Source organism: Lytechinus variegatus, chromosome 8 (genome assembly GCF_018143015.1).
Source record: "Lytechinus variegatus isolate NC3 chromosome 8, Lvar_3.0, whole genome shotgun sequence".
In the NCBI taxonomy this organism is placed as follows: Eukaryota; Metazoa; Echinodermata; class Echinoidea; order Temnopleuroida; family Toxopneustidae; genus Lytechinus; species Lytechinus variegatus.
Window position 1 is genome coordinate 15004446 of NC_054747.1, and position 21151 is coordinate 15025596.

The window sequence follows — 21151 nt, forward strand, 5'->3', positions numbered from 1 at the left end:
GGGAGATTTCAAGTTCAAGGTTGTCATTTTGATGTAGGTATATTTTGTCAATTTTCAAATAGACTTAAAAAGTCGCAGTGCATTTTCAGTGGAAGCCAAAAAGTAACTTGTCAAATCATATTCATCAGACTTTGTTGAAGCATCCATGTATGCAACCTTCAAATAATATATAGGGGAATCTGTCCGAGTCAAATGTCTTGGGACCGTTGTAGTCCATTTACTTTGATAAATTCCGACTTAGAAAATGTTATTAACACACATTTTGCACATTCACATCCAACATCTCGCTACTAATACTACTACTGAATATATATATATGTGGTCGCGAGAACTGTTACATTACTTGCTAAACCACCAGAAACAATGCACTCCTTACATATCTCAAATACTATACACAAAATTTGGTGGGATATTTTGATCGAGGTACAGCATGATTACAAAATGTACTGTCATCAATTCAACATGTACTGTATGTTAAAAGGCACTCATCATTTGACCACTAGAATTCTTTGGGTAAAGTTATTACTTTTGATCATTATTTGGTACATGCATAATTGGAATTCTATAGAAAAACTTAATCCATAGGTAAAATACAATATTCGCTTCTTATCGGATGATATTTCTGCATATAAATACGGCATGATTACCTTTTGGTAGACCGAAAACACTACTTATTTTCTGCAACTACACGTCAATTGCACATGGGCATCAATGAAAAGGCTACAAATGAATTTTCGGTTATTGACTACAAAATAGGTTGAGAGTTACAATAAGTGAATATTTAGTACAAACAGCCATCTTTCACATGATTTGTTGCAGGTAAAACAAGACTTTGCTCTTTGCTCTTGGATCGAACTCCTAAGATTTCTCATTCTAAAACACTTTTGGATAACGCTTTTAATCATAATTTATCTAAATATCACAATATCAAAATCATGAATGTATCAATTTACACTTAACATGGATGCATGAGAGCGTATATAGTACTTCTTGAAATCACAATGTTTGTTACCTACATGAACCGTAAAAACACACCGTCCTTTATTCATCAAACTACAGCAAGTGTATAAATCTTACCATAACTATTTCAATTACAAATATTTGAATTTTATTTACAACCATCTGGCATGCTATATTCTGTATCAAAAATCCTGAGGAGCTAACACTTGCCACATGTCATATCCTAAAAAGTTTGATGGAGTTAAGGTAACAAGGACAATTTATATTATGTGTGCCGTTCTACTTGTTATATAAAAATCTAGATTATGTGCAGGTTTATTATTCCAAAGTTAAACATGAAATTTCTTTCTGAATGAATTGCCTTGGCCAAGTTAGAATATTTACAAGAAATTTAAAAAATGAAAATATTTTTATTCTTTCTCAAGGATTGGAGAACAGTCGCTCTTATTCATGGTTTAAAGAAAAACAAATCCGTGTAAGATTGGGACTATTGACAGATGGCTAGAGGCCACGGCACACCTTACGATTGGTGTGCGACCCGATTTTGAAATAAAACAATAGAATTTGACGCTATTATTGAGACATGGAATATCTTACTGTTTAATGTTTTAAATCATAGTATGAGTACCTATGTACCAAATCTGTGACTATTTTATCATTCTGATTAGAATAAAATTGAATTTTATATCTAGTCGTAATGACGTCATAGCAATCTTACGAATGGCTACGATTTTAAACTAATTTGCTCTTTACTCCAAAATAATGGCTTGCAATCATCCCAAATTGCTGTATTAGTATTCTTTAAGTTAATTTAACCTCAAATAAAATGATGCTTTTCACTTACATATTCTGAAAATAAGCAAAATGTAATTAGTTCAAAAAATCAGATCGTGAACCAGTCGTAAGGTGTGTGGTGGCCTATTTGTCTCTCAAAACTTCCAGAAAAATGTAATACAAAATGAGTAAGGTGAGTCTATACTTTGGGAAAATACTTTCGGAAAATTTGGCAAACTAGGATATCTGGCTAAGGATTGCCTCTCAGTAAGAGTCTACATACAAATCAATGTTTTATAAATATGATCTTAAGAACTTGAATAAGCAGGTGGGTTTCAAAGTTGCATAAATCCATTGATGACAAGAATGTATTGGTATAGTACATACACGGGTACCATCTAAGAAGAGAAACCAGCAGGAAGCTTGATTGAAGGGTTTAAAGATATGCCATATGACACAAGGAAGACTGTTTCCAGGAAAAAAAGGACCAAAGTTAACCCGGTGGATACATGATGATTATGCCATAACACACATTTTCGTAGACCCCAGCCAATGTGGATATGCAGGCTAGCTCTACGACAGGTTAAACTTTGAATTTCTTCCATTGTTCAGGCATTATATCCAGGTGGGTGTTTCATAAAGATGTTCGTAAGTTAAGAGCGACTTTAAGAACGACTGGTGATCCTTTCTTGTGGTAAATGGTATATACATTGGCGATGGTTAAGCGCGTAAGAAAGGTTCACCAGTCGTTCTTAAAGTCACTCTTAACTTACGAACAGCTTTATGAAACGGCCCCCAGGCCTGGTTGTTTCAGGAGTCACATTCTGCTATCCTGAAGGATAACGTTTGGATGACCCCAAAGAAAGAAAGAACAGGAGGGCTTGTATGCTCCAGTGGCACAAGCAATGTGGCAGGATGTTCTATTTTTAATCTTAAAGGGGAAGTTCAGCCTGAAGAAAACTTTCTTGTAAAAATAGCAGAAAAAATAGTAAAAAATATTGGTGAAGGTTTGAGGAAAATCCGTTAAAGAGTAAGAAAGTTATTAGAGTTCAAAGTTTTGGATTTGTGACGTCATAAACGAGCAGCTGTCCCATGTGTTATGCAATATAAAATGCATAAATTTCAAATTTTGTATGGTTTCTGATGACTTAATTTTGTTTTCTTTTCATGATCGGGTGTGAAAACGATTTGTCTATTGATATACAAAAGTTACAGTGAAAACCATTTTCAATTTTCTGAGAAAATGACATTTCATTGATTTTTTACCATTCGCTATGTAGGAATGCTGCTCGCATATGACGTCACAAATCAAATAATTGAAATTCTAATAACTTTTTAATTATTTGATGAATTTTTCTCAAACCTTCGGCAATATTTTTCATTAATTTTTCTGCTATTTTTACAATAAACTTTTTGTCAGGGTGAACTTCCCCTTTAATGGCCTGAATTCACAAATGTGGGTTAACTTTACTCACTTTCACTTATTGCAAATTAGAGAAACTAGGGATTAAATTTAGCCTATGTTGTCAAATGATGTAATTTAACCCACCTTTGTGAATACAGGCCTTAATTTAGCAAATATCCTTTTTACCACTCGGCATGCATGGCCCTATGTGACTATAACTTAACCCAGTCATCAATGGATTCAAATACAGGTATAATACAAAAGAAAAATAAACGTTGCATCTGGTGGTCTAGCAATCTGAGGCCCCGGGCTTCTTGTCTGCGTACCGGTACGAGGAGACATCGTCGTCATAGTAATCACTGTGAAATAAGAAGACAGAATCAGTCATTGAGAAAAAATATTGACATTCATCATAGGTGTCCATACACGTTAAACTTTCATGGAGGAGCCCCATACCTGCACAGGTGACTTTGTTGTGGGCATTTTTATTTCCAAGGGCCACATGGAGGAGCCCCATACCTGCACAGGTGACCTTGTTGCGGGCATTTTTATTTCCAAGGGCCACTTATAACAACAAACTGCCTAAATTTGCACAATTTGCAATTTAGTAGATATTTAAACCGTGGGTTTTCAAAACCACATTTCTGAATTCGGGCCATGGTGTCTCATATCACATAATTCAATAATCAATCTATCACTTTAAGTTTGATAAATAAATGAATGGCATTGTACCTGATTATACAAGAAACTTTGCAGAAATCAAATTTGCTAGAAATATAAAATGGGTCAATAATGTGTATAAGCCAAAGAATTGTATCAATAAGTCAAGAAAATTTCCCTTAACCATTAAAGGCATAGGTAAATATATAACATTTCCTTGGCAATTTCTTGGCCCATACATTTTGAAGACATGTAAAATGCAATCATATTGTGACCCCTTCCCCCTCCCTCCCCCTGTATTTTTTTTGAGGGGGGGTGGAGGGGTGATGCACAGATTAATCAAACCGTTTGGTTGGACTAGTGCAAAGCTGATTGTATATAGTTGCAATATTAGTAATCAAATTAACTGGCCTTGCCTTACAAAGCACTGCGACTGACCGGATCAATCACAAACATGGAAATCCACAAAGTCTACATCGACAACATGAGGTCCGTTCAAATAGTTTTTCTAATTGTGATGTAGGCCTATACTCATGCATGCATCACAATTTTAATCAATCTGTGTGGTCCCCTTGTTTCCAAGGCGACATTTAAGTACATTTCCTACATCAATAATTATGCCATTAATGGATTTCCACTATTGAGATTAATTGGATCGATCGCAACTCTTTGTAAGACAGGGCCCATGGTGAATGTTAAACATGCCCATGCACCTGTTAATAAAACAAAAGTGTTAATGATGATTACGAAAACAAACACAAACCAATACATCTATATAAACAATAATAGTGATGCTGTATGCTAGAAAACAAGTACATGTGTATATCCTTGATGAGTGTGGAACTATAAGGTTAATATGGTAATCGTATTCACTTTAGTGATGGAAGGAATATTCTGTTCTACTCGTATTAAAGCTCCTGCCAATTTCTATTGGTGAAACACATTACATATGCACTGTCAACCTCCCCCCCCCCCTACACCCGCACAAACTATTCCAAATTTATTCTGAACATCTACCAAAAGATCAATCGTCATTGGATAATTATTATCCAAAGGGCACCCCCCCCCTTCCTGCCCCATCCCACCCCCAGCCCTAGAATACACTGAGCACCTGGGTCATGGCATTTCGTACAGGTGGTTCCAATAACCAGAGATAATAACCAACCTGGAAAAATGAGTATGCTGAATGTACTCTCAAAGTGACAAGGAATTATCACATTCATCATGTACTTTTAATATTTTCTGCAGATTCTAAAAAGGACCCACATAATTCAATATCATTTTATTTCACTGTTATACAACAATAAAAATGAAAACAAATAAGTAAAGAAGGGAAATAAAGGACTAAACAATTATCCCTTGGTTCCTTCCTTGGCATAAACAGGAATAAGTCCACCATTCCAAGTGAAGATTTGAATTCTAAAACAAATATGAATGGGTATAATAGGTTAATGAATATACATACACCACAAATAGATAAATATTGGCCCATATGAGACTGTAAACAAAATGCTTACAGTCACAACATTATGATCACAAGGAAATGAAAATAAAAATGTTAGTAGATAATCAGATAATTGCAATGGTTAGTGGAACAAAACATTCAAATGCTCAACAAAACGGTTAGTTAGACAATGGTGTGAAAAGATTATTCCACTTTTTCACTCTCATTAGCAGCCTCCGTTCACCTATTGCAAATTACTGTAATATTTCTTTTTTTTTCCAAAATGCAACAAAAGTAGTAGACCAGAAGGATATAAATGTGCAGGAATTTCCTTTCACATTCAAAAGCCACAGTAAAAAAAAAAGAACAATGGATTCCACATTCCAAGAAAAAGAAGAAAAAAAAAGGAATCGGAACAGGACAGCTCGTGTTCAGAAGATAAAGGCAAATAATCATCATCCAAAAGATCTGGGGGCATCATGGTCTAGTGGTCATGACTCATCTTTCATTCTGAGGGTCATGGGTTCGAATCATTCCTAGCCATGGCGTGTTTTCCTCCAGCACGAATGTTACCCACATACATGTAGTGCTGCACTTAACCCACATGATACGAATCGGTACCTGGTAGGAATTTATTCCTTGCAACGCAGCTAGCATAACAGCTACTCTGCTGAAGCCAGGTAATTGTGCTGCATTATTGTAGAGCACTCAGAGACTTCTGATAAAGTGTTAAGCACTATATGCAACTAATGCAAGTGTAACTATCATTATTATTATTACATGTAGCCTTTTTCTTGACCAACTGACCATGGCATATATGCTCTCTCGTAAGACAAACTAATCCCCCACATAACACAAGCCTGAACAACAAAACAAAACAAATTAACAAAAACAACTTTTAAAATGTGAATTGGTTTCAAATTTAGTTGTTGATTCCTTCTTCAACCTTATAGGCTTGCCACACAAGCAAGTGTGTATTAAAATTTGATGTGAAATAATTCAAGTATAGATCAAACTGTACTCCCAATACAATGCCATTAGCACATATTCGCAGCAATCTGATACAATACATTCAAAATATCACCAAAATTCAACTTTACGTACAAGATATCGATACTACTACTTACTTTCAAAAAGGCATGGGAGACTCGTTTGATGCATGTATTTTTTCAAATCAATAATTACATTATTAGAATGATTAATCTTAGATTTAATCTTAAACATGAATAATCTATTTTAAAACAATTTTCCCTCCAAACTTTTCTAATACAAAGTATAAGTCTTTTAAGGCCAGATGATCAATTACAATTGATACAAGTTCTATGTAATATTATCATTATTTGGTATAAATGAGAAGCATCTCCCTATCATACTAGAATTGCTGATGTGTTTGATGTTTTAGATATATAGAGACCTATAGTTTCAAGCATACAGTTTTCATTTAATGCAACAATTTTTTGCAATTGTAAAATTGATACTTAGCAAAAATATGGTTATTCAAAAGTTTTTCCTATAAAATGAATAAAATTCACCCTAATTGACGTTATCTCTCAAAATTATATGAATTGTAAGTAAATGAAAACTAATGGATGTGTATAGGCATCTGTTATTGTTTAACAATGGTAATGCAATTCATTGTTTTAAAATGAAATATGTGTTAGCTCACTTTTTTTTCATTTCCACTTTTAGCTCTGAAAAACCTCATGACATGGTATGGAATTCCATGTGTAATATCATAAATGCATTATTATTTTCAAACAAATAAAAACTTGCATATTAATGAAAGAAATTAGTCCTAGAAAAATTAATGTGTAACATGGTCTCATACGGAGTTTATAACTAAAACACACGAACGCTGCCTTCTTAAAACAAGTCGGAAACAAAATATATTAATCATGGGGGGGGGGAATAGTGATATTATGGAAAATAAAAAAAAATTATAAAGAATGTTTCCATAATTAAAAAAAGAATTAGAAATATTTATTTGTTCCAAAATTTGGCTCATCATTATTTACTTCTGAGTTCAACTCCAGCTCCACAGCAATATTCTCCACAACGGGTCCATCTCCTTGCCCTGACTTCCCTTTTCCTAAAATGGGAGAGTCCTTTCCAACATTGGAATTCATGTCCGGTCTGGGATCCACCATTCCATGAAGAGGGGGGTTGTGAGGAAGACACACAGTGAGGTGCAGGGTGAAGCATGAAAATGAAAGGGGAAGGTTTCATGAAACAACCTGTCATAGTGACTTCCAATGAAAACTGTTAAAAGCTACTGAAATCCTTGCATCTGATTGGCCGAGAGGGAATTTAACAGCGAAAATCACTGACAAGGTGCTTTATGAAATGCTCCCATGGATAGAAAGAAGAAACCAGACAATGAAATGAATATTATACGTTAAACACACAAAAAAAACAAGAAACATGGAACATACATGTAGTGCTTCAATCATTCTGGAAGAAATATTCGTTCTGGCAGATATATTAAAATTTTTTGGCAGTTCACCTACTGGTGCTGTTTTTCTCATTTTACACATGCGTGCATTTCCAATGCAATCCTACATTTTATTGCGGGTGTCATTTCACATTTCAAATTGTTGTTTTAAATATGATTTGATGAGATTTGTTGCATTTTTTTCTTCTTGTGTTTTTTGGTTTTGTTCTTTAGGGGGTGGTATATTGATATTGATATAAATTACCTTTATCATAACCAATATGCATTTAACATTTTATTTCAAGTGTGAAATTCACGTTTTCATATCAGCATCAATACATGAACATAATCTTTGACTGTATTGTTATAAGATGCATGATCAAATCGCTGATGTTTTCCTCTGGAATGAAGAAGCACAGAAGGACAAGACAGTACAATGAGACACACACAATACGTTACAAAGACAGATATCTGGCCATGTTCACACATGAACCTATCACTGCAAGTCTATAAGCTCAACACTGCAGTTGCCATGTGCATTATAAATAGGAAGAAAACTATTGCATAAGAATAGAGTTCAATTAAAGCAGGGAGCCATATGTTAACACACCATTAAAGAAACCATACGAACCACCGGTGCATTGGGGTAAATGAGCCGTTCACATAGAGCAAAGTGATGGTTAAAAATCATAATATATATTATACACGCAAGGCAGAGAGAAGGTGTAAAAAAGGCAAGTTTGAACACAATTTTTCCTGCATCATCAATCAAAACCCCGTTTTGTTGTACTATATATAAGTCTCATTTTATAAAAACTTCTTTACTAACTTTGTGACAAAAAATAACCAAACCTCAATAACAGTTTTAAGGAAAGAATATCACTATTGTTGACTTGAAATTATTTCCATATTTTCAGCTGGCTTTTAAATTTTTTTAGATGATAAATTCAATATTTGGGATGCTGTTGTTCTTCAATATTCCTTTGTTTATAAACTGGGCTATAAAGAAGAAAAAATATGAACTTTGTGATTAAAAAAGAGAACATCTTGAAAAAGATAAGCCCTTAAAACTCAATATTGTTCTCTTTTTGCTGTTCCATTCCTAAAAAAATCAAAACATAATCAAGACCTCTTATCCAAATTTGAAATTTCAGAATAACTGACTTTAAAAAAAAATCTGGGTACCAAACTATTTTCACTGATTAAGTAGAATATGAAGTCACTTGAAATACTATTGAAACAAATAAAATGTTTTTACTTGTAAGAGTCCTAAATTAATTTTCTTCTTTCTTTAGTATATTCCTAAAATTAAATTCAAATTGTTTATCACATCACAATACGATGTAAGCACAAATATTGCATGGGAAATACCTTTCTGCTTGCATAAGTATAAATCAGTCTACATGAGTATTATTTGCAAGCTTTATATCTAAACTTTTTGAGCAGTATCTACTGTAATTGTTCCTATAAAAAATTTCATGCAGCAAGAATTAGTCATTGTGCAGAGACTACATGTTACAGGTCAAAATAAAAAAAAATAATTTGATTATGTAATCTTTATAGTCGACTTTGATGTTAACAATTTGTATGTTGATGATTTATTAATAAAAATGAATAAAAATATATCCATATAGCATTTAAATATAACTCTTAATTCTTAACAAGCTTTATATACCTTCAAATGAGAAATAATTGGACATATAGGCTTATAATCCTTAATGAGATTTAAATGATTTTGAATTTAGCGTTTTGTTTCGCTACTAAAATGTGTTTTAATAACCCTATCTTTCTAATTTTATCCTTTGATTATATTCTTTGAAATTTCTGCAAAAATTCTTCGATCAATCCAGCACATGTGTCAATTATTATGTTTGTCAGTTATATGTCACTTAAAAGCTCACCATCTTCATTTACAAACAATACAAATGTCAAAATCAAATTTGGCTTACTTTTTATTGTTGGTTAAAGATGGACAATGACAGTGCCTTAAACAATGACCTGAAAATATTCAATAATTTATTCCAAAGTGCAACCTACTACCATAAGTATTAAGTTATGGATGTGCTGAACATAAAGATATAGCCAGAATAAGTGAAAAAAAAACATAATATTGTAACAATGTGCTAAGCACAGAATACAAAAATAGAAAGCCATGAGGTTAGAAGACAATTTATTTTTCATATATTGTTTGATATTTTGTAATAACACTCTTGATCTTCCCCATATCGACCTTTCACGGCAGAACACTTTACACGAGACAAGCCAGGGGTTAGATAATTCCAATGCAGGATAAACTTGTCAAAACTTGCCTTTCCACCTAGTTCAAAGGCTGACCCTTCAAACCGCCGTTTGCAAACAATTTCTACAAATAAGCAAGCAAAGAAGAAGGGTTGATGAATGTATACCTTTTAAGCTTTTTGAATATGGTCTAAATTTCCTCATTTCTTTCTTACACAGCACTAAAAGATCAAAACGAACATAAAACATTAATACACATATGCTCGAAGAGACACAAAAAAGGCAATTTAAGCAAAATCTTTATTTTTATATGAACTTTCAAGGTGTAACCTTAAAGAAGTTGAATTGTTGTCTTCTTATCTTAGTGGACGATTTCCAATATAATAATATTCCTTCTCCCATTAGTTTTTTATTTCCATGTTTCAAAAGAAATTGGTTCTATGATTTTCAATCATCCAATTTAATAGATCTTTAAAAAAATTATCTGCCAACTGCATGAATTTCAACAGAAAAACAAAATAATCTAATCAAATTAAGAATAAAGAAGGAAAGGGGTTTATTCTCTTTTTGTCAAATGCAACTGAAAGATATATTTATATTATTTAACGTAATACATCTTCTGTGTCCAGTTCTGAATATTATATGCACCGTAACAATAAGAACAAGCAATCTCTGCGGTGATGGGGTACTCATCGTGCTGAATTCAATTGTTTGCGAACTTTGTTTTATAAAAGCACTTTAAAAAAGTGTTGTTATAACATATTTAATCCTATGAGAAAAAGTTTCATGGGATATAATGCTGAAGGACTATGTTTGAAAGGGACAAGCTAAAAAAGAAAATTGAATCATGGATTTGAATAAAAAAGAAGGTTGACAGAAGTTGATATTTGGGCATTTTCTGTTCATAAGACTGAACTAAAATAATTATTAGAATTATGAAATTCCTTCAGAAAACAGCAAGAACATAAGAAAATAATGATTAAAAGAAACAAATTTCTGTGAAAAGCAATACAATTTTGGATTTTTTGAAGGGGGCCAATCTGTAATTAGCTGTTGATATTACGGAAAGCTTCATGAATTCTTTTTTAGACGACTTTCATTTACGTGATATGAGATGATAAAAAGGGAACAAAATTTCCTTTTGGAAAAAATGAGGAAAATCCGGGGAGAACTGGAATAAATAGTTAAATTTTTCCTGAAAGAGACATCAAGTTTGTTAACGTTTCTAGACTACTGACCCATCTTTATTCATTAGAGGTTCGGACTCGGCTTGCGGGGTCGTCTCGGGTGCAGGAGCCTCAACGTCCTCCGGCTTGCCGTTCTCAACCGGTTGGTAGGTGGGGGGTCCATCTCCGGGCGGGGTCGATGGTTTGGTACCACTGGTGAGGGGTAAGAAGGGGGATGGAAGAGGGGCATGGAGGGAACGAGTAAGGTGGTTTCTCATTAGATAACAAGAAAATGAATGGCATTTGTGACATGGAAACGAAGATGCAACATGAAAAAGCAATTTTTTTTAGAAAAGATTGTTGCAAATGAAAATCAACTTGTCGAAGCAAAGCTTTAATAGAGAAAACTCGTATGGCAATAGGAATTTGAGGCAAATTCATTTATAGATTTTGAGGAAAGAGACTAGAAAATATGAATAATCATTTACATCAGTATTTACATGTTTCAATATGGTTCATAAGGTATGATTGATTGCACAAATCATACTATTAAAACTATATTTTTCATTAATGGCGACTACCATGCCACTGCTCGATGGCCAATTCAAATCAATATTTCTATAGATCTTACAATTAAATGCAAATTTAAATAATTTTGGCAAATTAAATACAACTAAACACAAGCACACAAGACAAAATGTTGTAGAAAATATTACATGTAAGAAAAGAAAGTAAAATTTCGCAGAGAGGGTGAACAAGCGAAATAAGCGGATTTCACGACAATTCAGCCTTTCAAAAAGGCTACACAAAGATACTGAATTACTCATTCAAATGCTGGATGACTCAACTATAAAACCATTCTACTTTCTAACACAACATAATACAAGACTATTTCAACATTAGAAAGAACTATACAAAAATGTATATTTGTAATGAGATTTTTTTTTGGCAAGGTGATAAGACGTAGAAATGTATGGCTGGAATGGGAATGAAACATACATGTAGGGGCTAGGCTTACTTACCTTTGTACACAAAAATAAATCACTCATTTATATTAACATGTTTTATTCATCAATTACCCAATCCTCTTTATTTTTTTCATATTAGGTCAGGCCTCCTATCCACAGAAATGTTCTTTGGTCTGTATGTCCTTATGTTGACCAAACAAAAAATTACTTCACTTTATCCAGAAAACAGGCTACTGTCTGGTGCATTATCATATTACATGTAACTTCATCATTTACATCTAAATATTTTCTATGAAGGGGAAAATGAATTGTGGGTTTCATGAATGGCAAAGAAATGGAAACAAGTATCAAAAGCTCTACAAACTTCAAGTCTTCTTTTCTGGTCAAATTTTAATGGAGAACTAGGACCCTGTCTTACAAATTCAACATATTAAATGCATGTTTGCTCAATATTTTTTCTAGATATGAATGCACATCCATAATTTCATTGATATCTTGACAATTTGGTGTGTTCTCCTTTGTTTACAAAGGACACTTTACACATTTCCTGTAGAAAATATTGTGACACTGATGGATTTCCATAGAGTTACGATTAATTGGATCATTCGTAGCTCTTTTTAAGATGGGGGCCCTGCCGCCCAGGGATATCTTTCTTCATTGCATGAAATATATTGAAATCCACCCCACGCCCTAATTGATCTATTCAATCTGCTGTGGAGTTTTCCTTATTTTCACTTCTTTTCTTAACAACGGAATTGAACCCCGCCGGAAAATGAACATAAGTTAACTAGTGAACCCCACCCAGAAAAGTGCTCACATTCTATCATGTTTGAGATATTTGATTGTGAAGTCTGCAGATGGAATTACATTCTATAAAGTTTGCTTCTCTGTGCTCTCTCCTAACACTGTTTCACCAACACTCGGCATGGAGGAGTGCTTTTTCTGGTGGGGTTCACAACTTTTTAGCACTTCGGTATATCACATACCAATCTTATGTAAAGTACAGTCTTTAAATATTACTTGACATCAAGAGTGTATGAATGCCAATGACTGTGTTGCATTTGTTATTTTGTCTTCAAGTTAATATTGTGTTGTAATTTTGGTAATTATACACAGATAATCAAATAACATAGGTAACTAACACTTGACTCAGGGTAATTCAGGGACACACTTAACTGCACTAAGTTTATTCAAATTGAGTGAGTACTACTGCTGATAGTTTGTCGTTAACTACATATCAAATTGTCAAATACACGAAAATATCACACGTAACAATAAATAAAAACAAAGTTGACACATCATTTTTATCAAAACACACCCAGGCTCGGAGGTACTCGCTGTTATCTCGTCTGTTGTGATACAGTTCTCACCATCGTCAACTTTGAGGGCGCTCTTTGGTTGCGAACTTGCCTTAGAATGGCTAGCATTAGGCATGTTCGATAACCAACAGAAGTGGAGGCATTCACGTGAAGTGATAGAAATACATAGTATATATATTAGCAAAATATTTTCCCTTGATCCCATCTCCCCAACCCCTTTCATTTTCTTTCATCTCCAAATCTGTGCAATCTCTCCAGCTCTATCTGTCCTTCATACTTCTTTCTCATTTTTGTAATCCCTCGCTTTAATCATCTCCTCCCTTACCCCCCCCCCTCTCTCCCTCTCTCTTTCCAGCGATGTGATTAAGTCACGACTGTAGATAGATTCCAGTGACTCGAGCAGTATTCATGACTCCCATTGAAGTTTGTAAAGCGACTCGACTGACTCCACTTGAACCTTTAAATGAGTACATTCAACCCCAAATGTAGTGATTTGTTACAGCCATCTCTCTCTCTCTTACACTCTTACATCTAGTTGAACAATAAGTCACATGGTACAGCACATGACTTAAATGAAATTGAAATTACACATGATATGATTATAAACAGGAAATGTCTACATGTATAATGTAAAATGGCACTACCCTCCAAAAAAATCAAAGGTACTAACAAGTGTAGCCTCCATTAGCCTCCTTTTTGTCATATACAAGGCTACTTACCAAATCCCCATCTCGTCTCACCCTTTCAACCCCCCCCTCGGTTTTTTATCCCACTCCCAGTCACACCCTTATAAACCCCAACCCCCCCCCCCCCTTATCTGCCAAATTCCTTTTTATCTAACATAATTTTTGATGGGGTTTCTGCCACCCTCACCATTTCATAACTTTCATCCCTTGTATTGCACTTTCCCAACCTTTCTTCTCTATACTCTCTATTCCTGTTTGTCCTATTTGTCTCGACACTAGACTACTTTGGCCAAAGCAATTAAGTTACAAAAGTATAATTTGTTGTAAATGAGCAATGTGTGTTCGTTATTTACATAGGCGTCAATGCTATTTAACAGCATATTTTCTTCAATATCTTTCCATAGAACGATCATTTCTTCCACAAATTTTGCCTGAACATGCAACATCCAAAGGGTGTTTCAGAAACGACAATAACTCAATTTGGACTGATGTGTCACTTGCTTCCTTTTGCCTGCATTGGGCAGTAGAACAGAGTAATTTGCATAGACTTAGAAATACAATCAACAAACCCTAATTGTTTGGTAAAGACTTACCCATACTCCTCCTCTCCCATCTCGATCTCGTCTTTGGACGACGGGGACGCCTTGCCGCAGCAGTTCACGCAGATGAACATGAGCACACCGCAGTCGTTCATACAGAAACAACAAACGTCAATGAGAATTAGGAGGATGATAAAGCATGCCACCACGATGGCCACGATCTCCGTCGTCCCAAGCGCACCGATTTGCTGCTCAGGTCGGTCTGGAAAGAATAGAGCGTTGCAATGAAATAATAAAAAGTTTCAATAAAACAGAACTAGTAACTGATCCAATGACAGTGCAAGTGTCTGCCTGATATAGCAACAAACGCTGCAAGCATTCTGAATTTGAAGTATTGCTAGATATATGAATCAAGTTGGTCTGCGGAAAAGAATGATCATTGTAATGGAACAAAAGCAAATATTCAAAAGACTTCTTTTCACTTGATACAATTCAAAAATTCTTCCTGACATAGCGACAAACAATTTTTTGCAGAATGGACTTGAAGAATGTCAAAAGACATGAATTCACTGGTTCTGTTTAATAAAATATCTTGCCACGGAGTGTCCTTAGAACACTTCATACGTTACAAGGTTCAGAGTAAACGGCTGTGAACGCCCCCTAGACTTACATGGCTTTTCCGTTGGGAAATCAAATCCACCGCGCGTCTTGAAGTTTAGTTTGGCAGGTTGACTATCTCCCTGGCTGTTGCGAGCTTTCAGTTCCACTAGATAGTATTTGTTAGGGTTCAGCGGTTGAAGCGTGGCCTGGGTCTCTGTGTACATGACTTCAAACTCGTTAGCCGGTCTTGATCCTAGCTCATCATCATCAGGACCATCAACCTAAGAAGGATAGCAGGATTGCAAAAAAAAAAACAGTATTTTTGAGATGAAATATAATGAGGATTATAGGCACCTATACAGCGTCATATATTTAAAAATAATGAACTGTGAGGCAAATCTTCACTAATAACCTTGAGCTTGAGATGCCACTTCCAGAGTTCCATAACACAAAACTTAACGATTAATCGTACGCATGATTTTACAATAGAATGTACATTGTAGTCAATGGGTGATTTCAAGTTCAATGTTGACCTTTTGGTGTTGGTGTTAGGTCAATTTTTACACAAGTATAACACCAAACATAAAGTGAATATGGTCCTGAAAAGTCACTCACTAGTTTTTGAGATGTCAATAATGTGATCTGGATTAGTTTTACAAACTCAGAATAGATTTTGGAGCTGGGGGAAGCAATCCAAATTTCAACACTAACACCAACACCAATGCCAACACCAGACTTGAAATCGCCCAATGTAATCAATGGTGAAAATTTGTTCTATGATCATTGCTAAGCCATGTCTTACAGGCTCCAGAGCACGGTGCATTCAAGGAATTAATATTTCAACTTTTTTTAGGATTGTAAAAGAAAAGGGTTAAAGTGGAGTGAGCAGAAATCGACCTTCGATTAGTCACAGAAATCACAGAAGAAAATGAATTTACAGGCCAAAATATACAAAACATATCGTAAAATTCAAATATATATTTGTGGTCCCAAACTAATATTCACAGTAACTGAGCCAAATTAAAGGACAAGTCCACCCCAACAGAAAGTTGATTTGAATAAAAAAAAAGAAAAATCCAACAAGCACAACACTGAAAAAAAATTTCATCGAAATCAGATGTAAAATTTCGACATTTTAAAGTTTTGATAAATTTCACAAACAGTTATGTGCACATCCAGGCTGGTATGCAAATTCTATCGCTCTACCAAATTCTTAAAATTGTTTCCATAATCATGGATCGATTTCAGCTGTTCTCACTGGAATTACCCTTCACAGCAGTGACACAACACAGTGACATTTGTTCTTGCAACATTTTCTCTGGTCTTCATAGAGGGCATAGGATTATTAGAGTTAGGATTATAATGGTGTAGTAGGTTTCACGGTACACCATGTATCTTTCTTGGGCAAAGGTTGATCCTGAAAAGGACCACCCAATCTCGACGTTTCGAGGATTATAATATAATAGAGTTTTTGGTTCAGAATAATGCAAAGATATTAAGGATTAGGGCTTATTTAGTTTTGGAGGTTAGGTTTTGGCTTAACATTCGAGCAAGTGTCGCCAGAGCGAATGTCTTGGAGCACTCAGATCATCCTGGTGTAATTGCTGATTCGTCTTCTGCCAACTTGTCCACTCATCGCATTTTCTATCTTTATTTAGTCTAATGCCATTCCGTCCGACATTTCTTCTAACAGCCATTTGGTCCAATAATCATGCACTTTGTCTCATCACCTGTTGGTCTATGACCATTTCATCTGATAACCAGTTGGTCTAATACCCATTTTCTTTTCAATCATTTCGCCCAATAAACACTTAGTCCAAACAGACCAAATGGTATATGGACTAAATGGCTATTGGACCATTGGTTATTAGACGGAATGGCAATTAGACCATGTGGACAGTGGACGAACTGGTGGTAGTCCAAATGATAGCAGACAAGTTGGCCATTGGATGAATTGGCATTGGACCAATTGAAAGTAAACCCATCCAGGTACTGGGAAGAATGCACTTACGTTGGAAGGAAATTTTTGCTCTTGATATTGTCGAGTATCGACTATATGGAATAACAAAAATTGAACGGAAATCCTACCTGAGCGTACTCTATGTGGTAATAGGTGATGGCAGAACCTCCGTTGTCCTGAGGGGGCTCCCAGGTAAGGATGTACTTCTCGGCATATTCTGAATCGTCATCTGACGTGATCCTGGGCTTGGCTGGGGCAGCTGTGGGGGACAAACACGTGGAACGGAGCGAGGGATGGGAAGAGAGGAAGATGGAGTGATGGTGAGAACGAAGAAGCAGGAGAATGAAGGAGCAGAAGGATGGAGTAGGAGAGGGATGGAGTGCAGTGGTTAGAAAGGAGGTGGGATTAGAAATATATATTCATATGCAGGATCGATGTGATAAAGGATTTGTTCGTAGAGAATGGAAAGGGAGACAAGGGAAGAAAGGAATAATCAATTACAAAATTGGATGAGACAGAAATGGACAAGGAAAGAAAGGAAAGAATAGATGGGATGGAACAATTTAGCAATAGAGAATTATTTGAAAAAGGGAGCAGGAAGTGGGGGTAAATCAGAAAATTGTATGAGAAGAAAAGGGGCAAGGAAAGAAAGAAGAAGGAAAGAAAGAAGAGTACATGGGAGGAAAATATGATAGAAGGTATTTGAGAATGGAATAGGCATAAGGAGAGTGGTGGGAAGTGAGGATTAATTGGAAATTGGGTATGAAGAAAAGGGAATAGGATGAGAGTGAAGGAAAGGAAAAAAGAAGGACAGACAAGAGGAAAAATGAAGTGAAGATAATTAAGGACATGTGTAGTAGACATTGAGATAGGCAGAGCAGATGGAATGGAAGATATGAAAAGGAGGAATACGAGGAGGAAAGATTTTTTTAACGAAGTGAAGATGGAAGACAGAGAGAAGGAATGAATAGAGGGGAAAAAAGTATGAGAATACATGAAAATTAATAGGAGAAATCGGGAAATAGTGGATAAAGAGAGGGGAAGAAGATTGAATTGATAAGCAGAGGAAGGATTAGGAGGAGATAAAAGGTAAGATGGGAGGAAGAATGAAGAAAAGGATGGAGAGAAATAGCATGAAAGACGCAAATATGGTTAATAGATAAGATAGGTGTACAGATTGTAAGAGAAATTATAAATTGAGAGAAAAGTGATGGAGAAAGATGGTAAAACACAAGAAAGAAACATCAAGGGTAAGATTTTGAAAAAGAAATGACCGATTGGAAGAAATTAGAGATGGATGGAAAAATTGAAAATTAATTTAAAATGGAGAAAAGATATGAATATGTTGAATAGGTGGGGAATGTGCAATGGAAAAATGAAAGAGGGAGAAATACAATAAAATGACAATTAATAGCAGGTTAGCATTGCTTGGCGTGAATAAAAGTTATGAAGCAATACATCAATAATCATTATCCCATGCAAAAGACTGTTAACGATTAATAGATTCAATCAAGATTAATTGAGAAAATGATTAATATTTGAAAATGAGTAAACCACTTCAAATAAATATAACTGGTCAATCATTAACATCAATTCATCAAAACAGAAATGAAAGAGGACGTTTAAACAATTTGGAAAAATAATAAAATATGAATTAACAAAAAAGAAAGAAAAGGTTTCAACTTTGCCTTCCTCACTAAACCTGAATTATGTGACATAATTAGTGATTTTCATATTGTTTGGTTTTTAAAATATTATTCAACAACCAGAAGAAAACCATTCACATGTGAAAAGCGAATTGTATCCCTGGCTATAACATCAAAGTAAACAGGAGATTTTGTGAGATCAAACAGAAAATCTTTCGTATCAAATAAATTCATTGTACACCATGGAACTCATAGGTGTTAGATAACATGGTCTAAATTGATTCAGAGAGCAAACAATTTCTTGAAACTCAAAATCAAAAGATTACACAAAACTTTGGTTTTTATCAAAGTGGGCAAATTTTTTTTTAGTCACCATGTGATATCTTTTAATTAACATAAAAATCATAAATTTTGCCACAAATTTAACTTAATTTTTTTTTCTTAGAATGGTGATCAAGCTTCATTTGGCATTCAGATGAAATACCAGTTGAAGAAATTATTAAAGGCATATATGCTTATTCATTATATTAGCAGTAAGAACAAAAACAGCACTGCAATGAAGTAAAGTGAGTGGTTAGTTGCAAATAAAAACCAGGTTAAGAGAACTCAAAAGAATTAAATTGAAGAGTACTATGTTCCAGATTATGTGAGCTGGATACCAAATCATTACCACAGAGATAGAATAATCAGTTATCATAAAATCTGGGACGTATTTCATATTACTTTGCTATGTGTTAATCAAAACGGACCGTAATAGACAAAATAAGTTTGGAAGAATTATGATAGCCGAGTATACTACAAGAAAGTAAACCAAGTGCAACATATTATGTGTTGATACTGGGATATATGTGCCATACTATGGTTACCCACTGAAATTATATGCATTTTTAAATACTATTCATCAGTGCGAACATCAACCATCATAATCTCAAAGTAAAACAAACAACAGTTCAATTTGAAAACATAGGACTGCAACAAATTAAAGACAATAAAGTGTTTTCACCGTTTATGCCCCAAATGTAAAACCACTCATGATCAATCATTTTCTTTACAATCTTAAGCACCATTTTGTATCCAGAATAGAATTGCATAACTTTGTCATCAAAGCAAAAAAATGAATCAACACGATACCAACATAGTAATTAGTGAACATAAAACCTGCTTACATATACTTGGTCCAGCTGTAACTGTGGTTACAACTGTTGTTACAGCTGTTGTTAGAATAACACATTTCACGTTTTCCATACGCAGAATAACAAGTTGATACATTGCATGATAAAACGGCAGAATCGTTCACATGCATCCAAACGAAAAAGCAATACATGGTATAATTAGATATGAATGAACGGTTAACATGGAAATTATAATAAAGGTGTGATACATACAGCGGCCGCAATAAGGGAGAGAGAGAGAAATGTTGATAGTGAAGATGGGGGAAGAAAATCAGAGAAATACAAATAGATTGTTACGATCTCATCTCAAATGATACAGAAATATTTACAAATTCACAAATCAGCAAATAAGCAACAGATAATTCATAAAATGCTTTTTGTTCTGTGAATTTGTGCCATTTTTCCCCAGATTGCCTTTGTCCACTTTTACTATTGTTTTTTATTGTTTTCCACAAACATCTAAAATAAAATTTTCCAGGAAACCTGGGGCCCGTTGCAGAAAGAGTTGCAATCAAACGTAACTCTGAAAATCATGCGCAACTTGTATTTTCAACCAATCAACAGCGCGCATTTTTGACTTGCGATTTATTTTTTGACTTGCGTTTAAACGCAACTCTTTCTGCAACGGGCCCCTGGGGCCAGATTAGCCAGTAACATTCTGGCCCCTGGGGCCAGATTAGCCAGTAACATTTTTTTCTCGGGAACAAAAATGGGAGGATATGTGCAATGTGGTATTAATTCTTAAGCAATATCCATTCCACTGTTTAAAAAAATATGTTTAAAGTTAATCATTTAACCCCTTAAAAGTTTTTTTTTGGTATTTGCTTAAGAATTTGGTGGTACTTATACCATGGTCACATTTGTTCTACGGCGGCCGTACGGCGAGTCGAAAACAGCCGTTTTATCAATTTTGATTCAAACCACCTATATGTAGTTGGACAAAAAATGTTGAAACGGCTGTTTTCGACTCGCCGTACGGCCGCCGTAGAACAAATGTGACCATGGCATAAGAAGCGAGGATGGGCAGGTACATTGTTAGACAATGACAATGAGAATAAGAGAGTGATGCTACATCAGAACTATTCTAAACCCTACCAAGTATCACCTTTTCCACTCAAGAAAATGCAGGTGTCAGAAATAACCAAATTATAATGTTCCCTCTCATTAATAAAGCATGGATATT

At 34.8% G+C, this 21151-nt stretch overlaps 1 protein-coding gene and 1 long non-coding RNA gene across 2 annotated transcripts in view; one reads left to right on the plus strand and one right to left on the minus strand.

Annotated features, from left to right (window-relative positions):
* Window positions 1–3159: 3159 nt before the first annotated feature.
* The window catches only part of LOC121420039 (neural cell adhesion molecule 1-like), a 33163-nt gene continuing 15171 nt past the window's right edge, over window positions 3160–21151 (minus strand). Inside the window, exons 12-18 of the mRNA XM_041614565.1 lie at window positions 19963–20007; window positions 17279–17409; window positions 15261–15471; window positions 14645–14852; window positions 13365–13466; window positions 11151–11291; window positions 3160–3498 (exon numbers count right to left, since the gene is read on the minus strand). Coding sequence (XP_041470499.1) covers window positions 3429–3498; window positions 11151–11291; window positions 13365–13466; window positions 14645–14852; window positions 15261–15471; window positions 17279–17409; window positions 19963–20007 — 908 coding nt within the window. The 3' untranslated portion in view covers window positions 3160–3428. The remainder of the gene's footprint in view (window positions 3499–11150; window positions 11292–13364; window positions 13467–14644; window positions 14853–15260; window positions 15472–17278; window positions 17410–19962; window positions 20008–21151) is intronic.
* On the plus strand, window positions 3505–4408 carry LOC121420040. The gene is made up of 2 exons (XR_005970685.1): window positions 3505–3603; window positions 3667–4408. It is a non-coding gene; the product is annotated as an uncharacterized LOC121420040 (long non-coding RNA).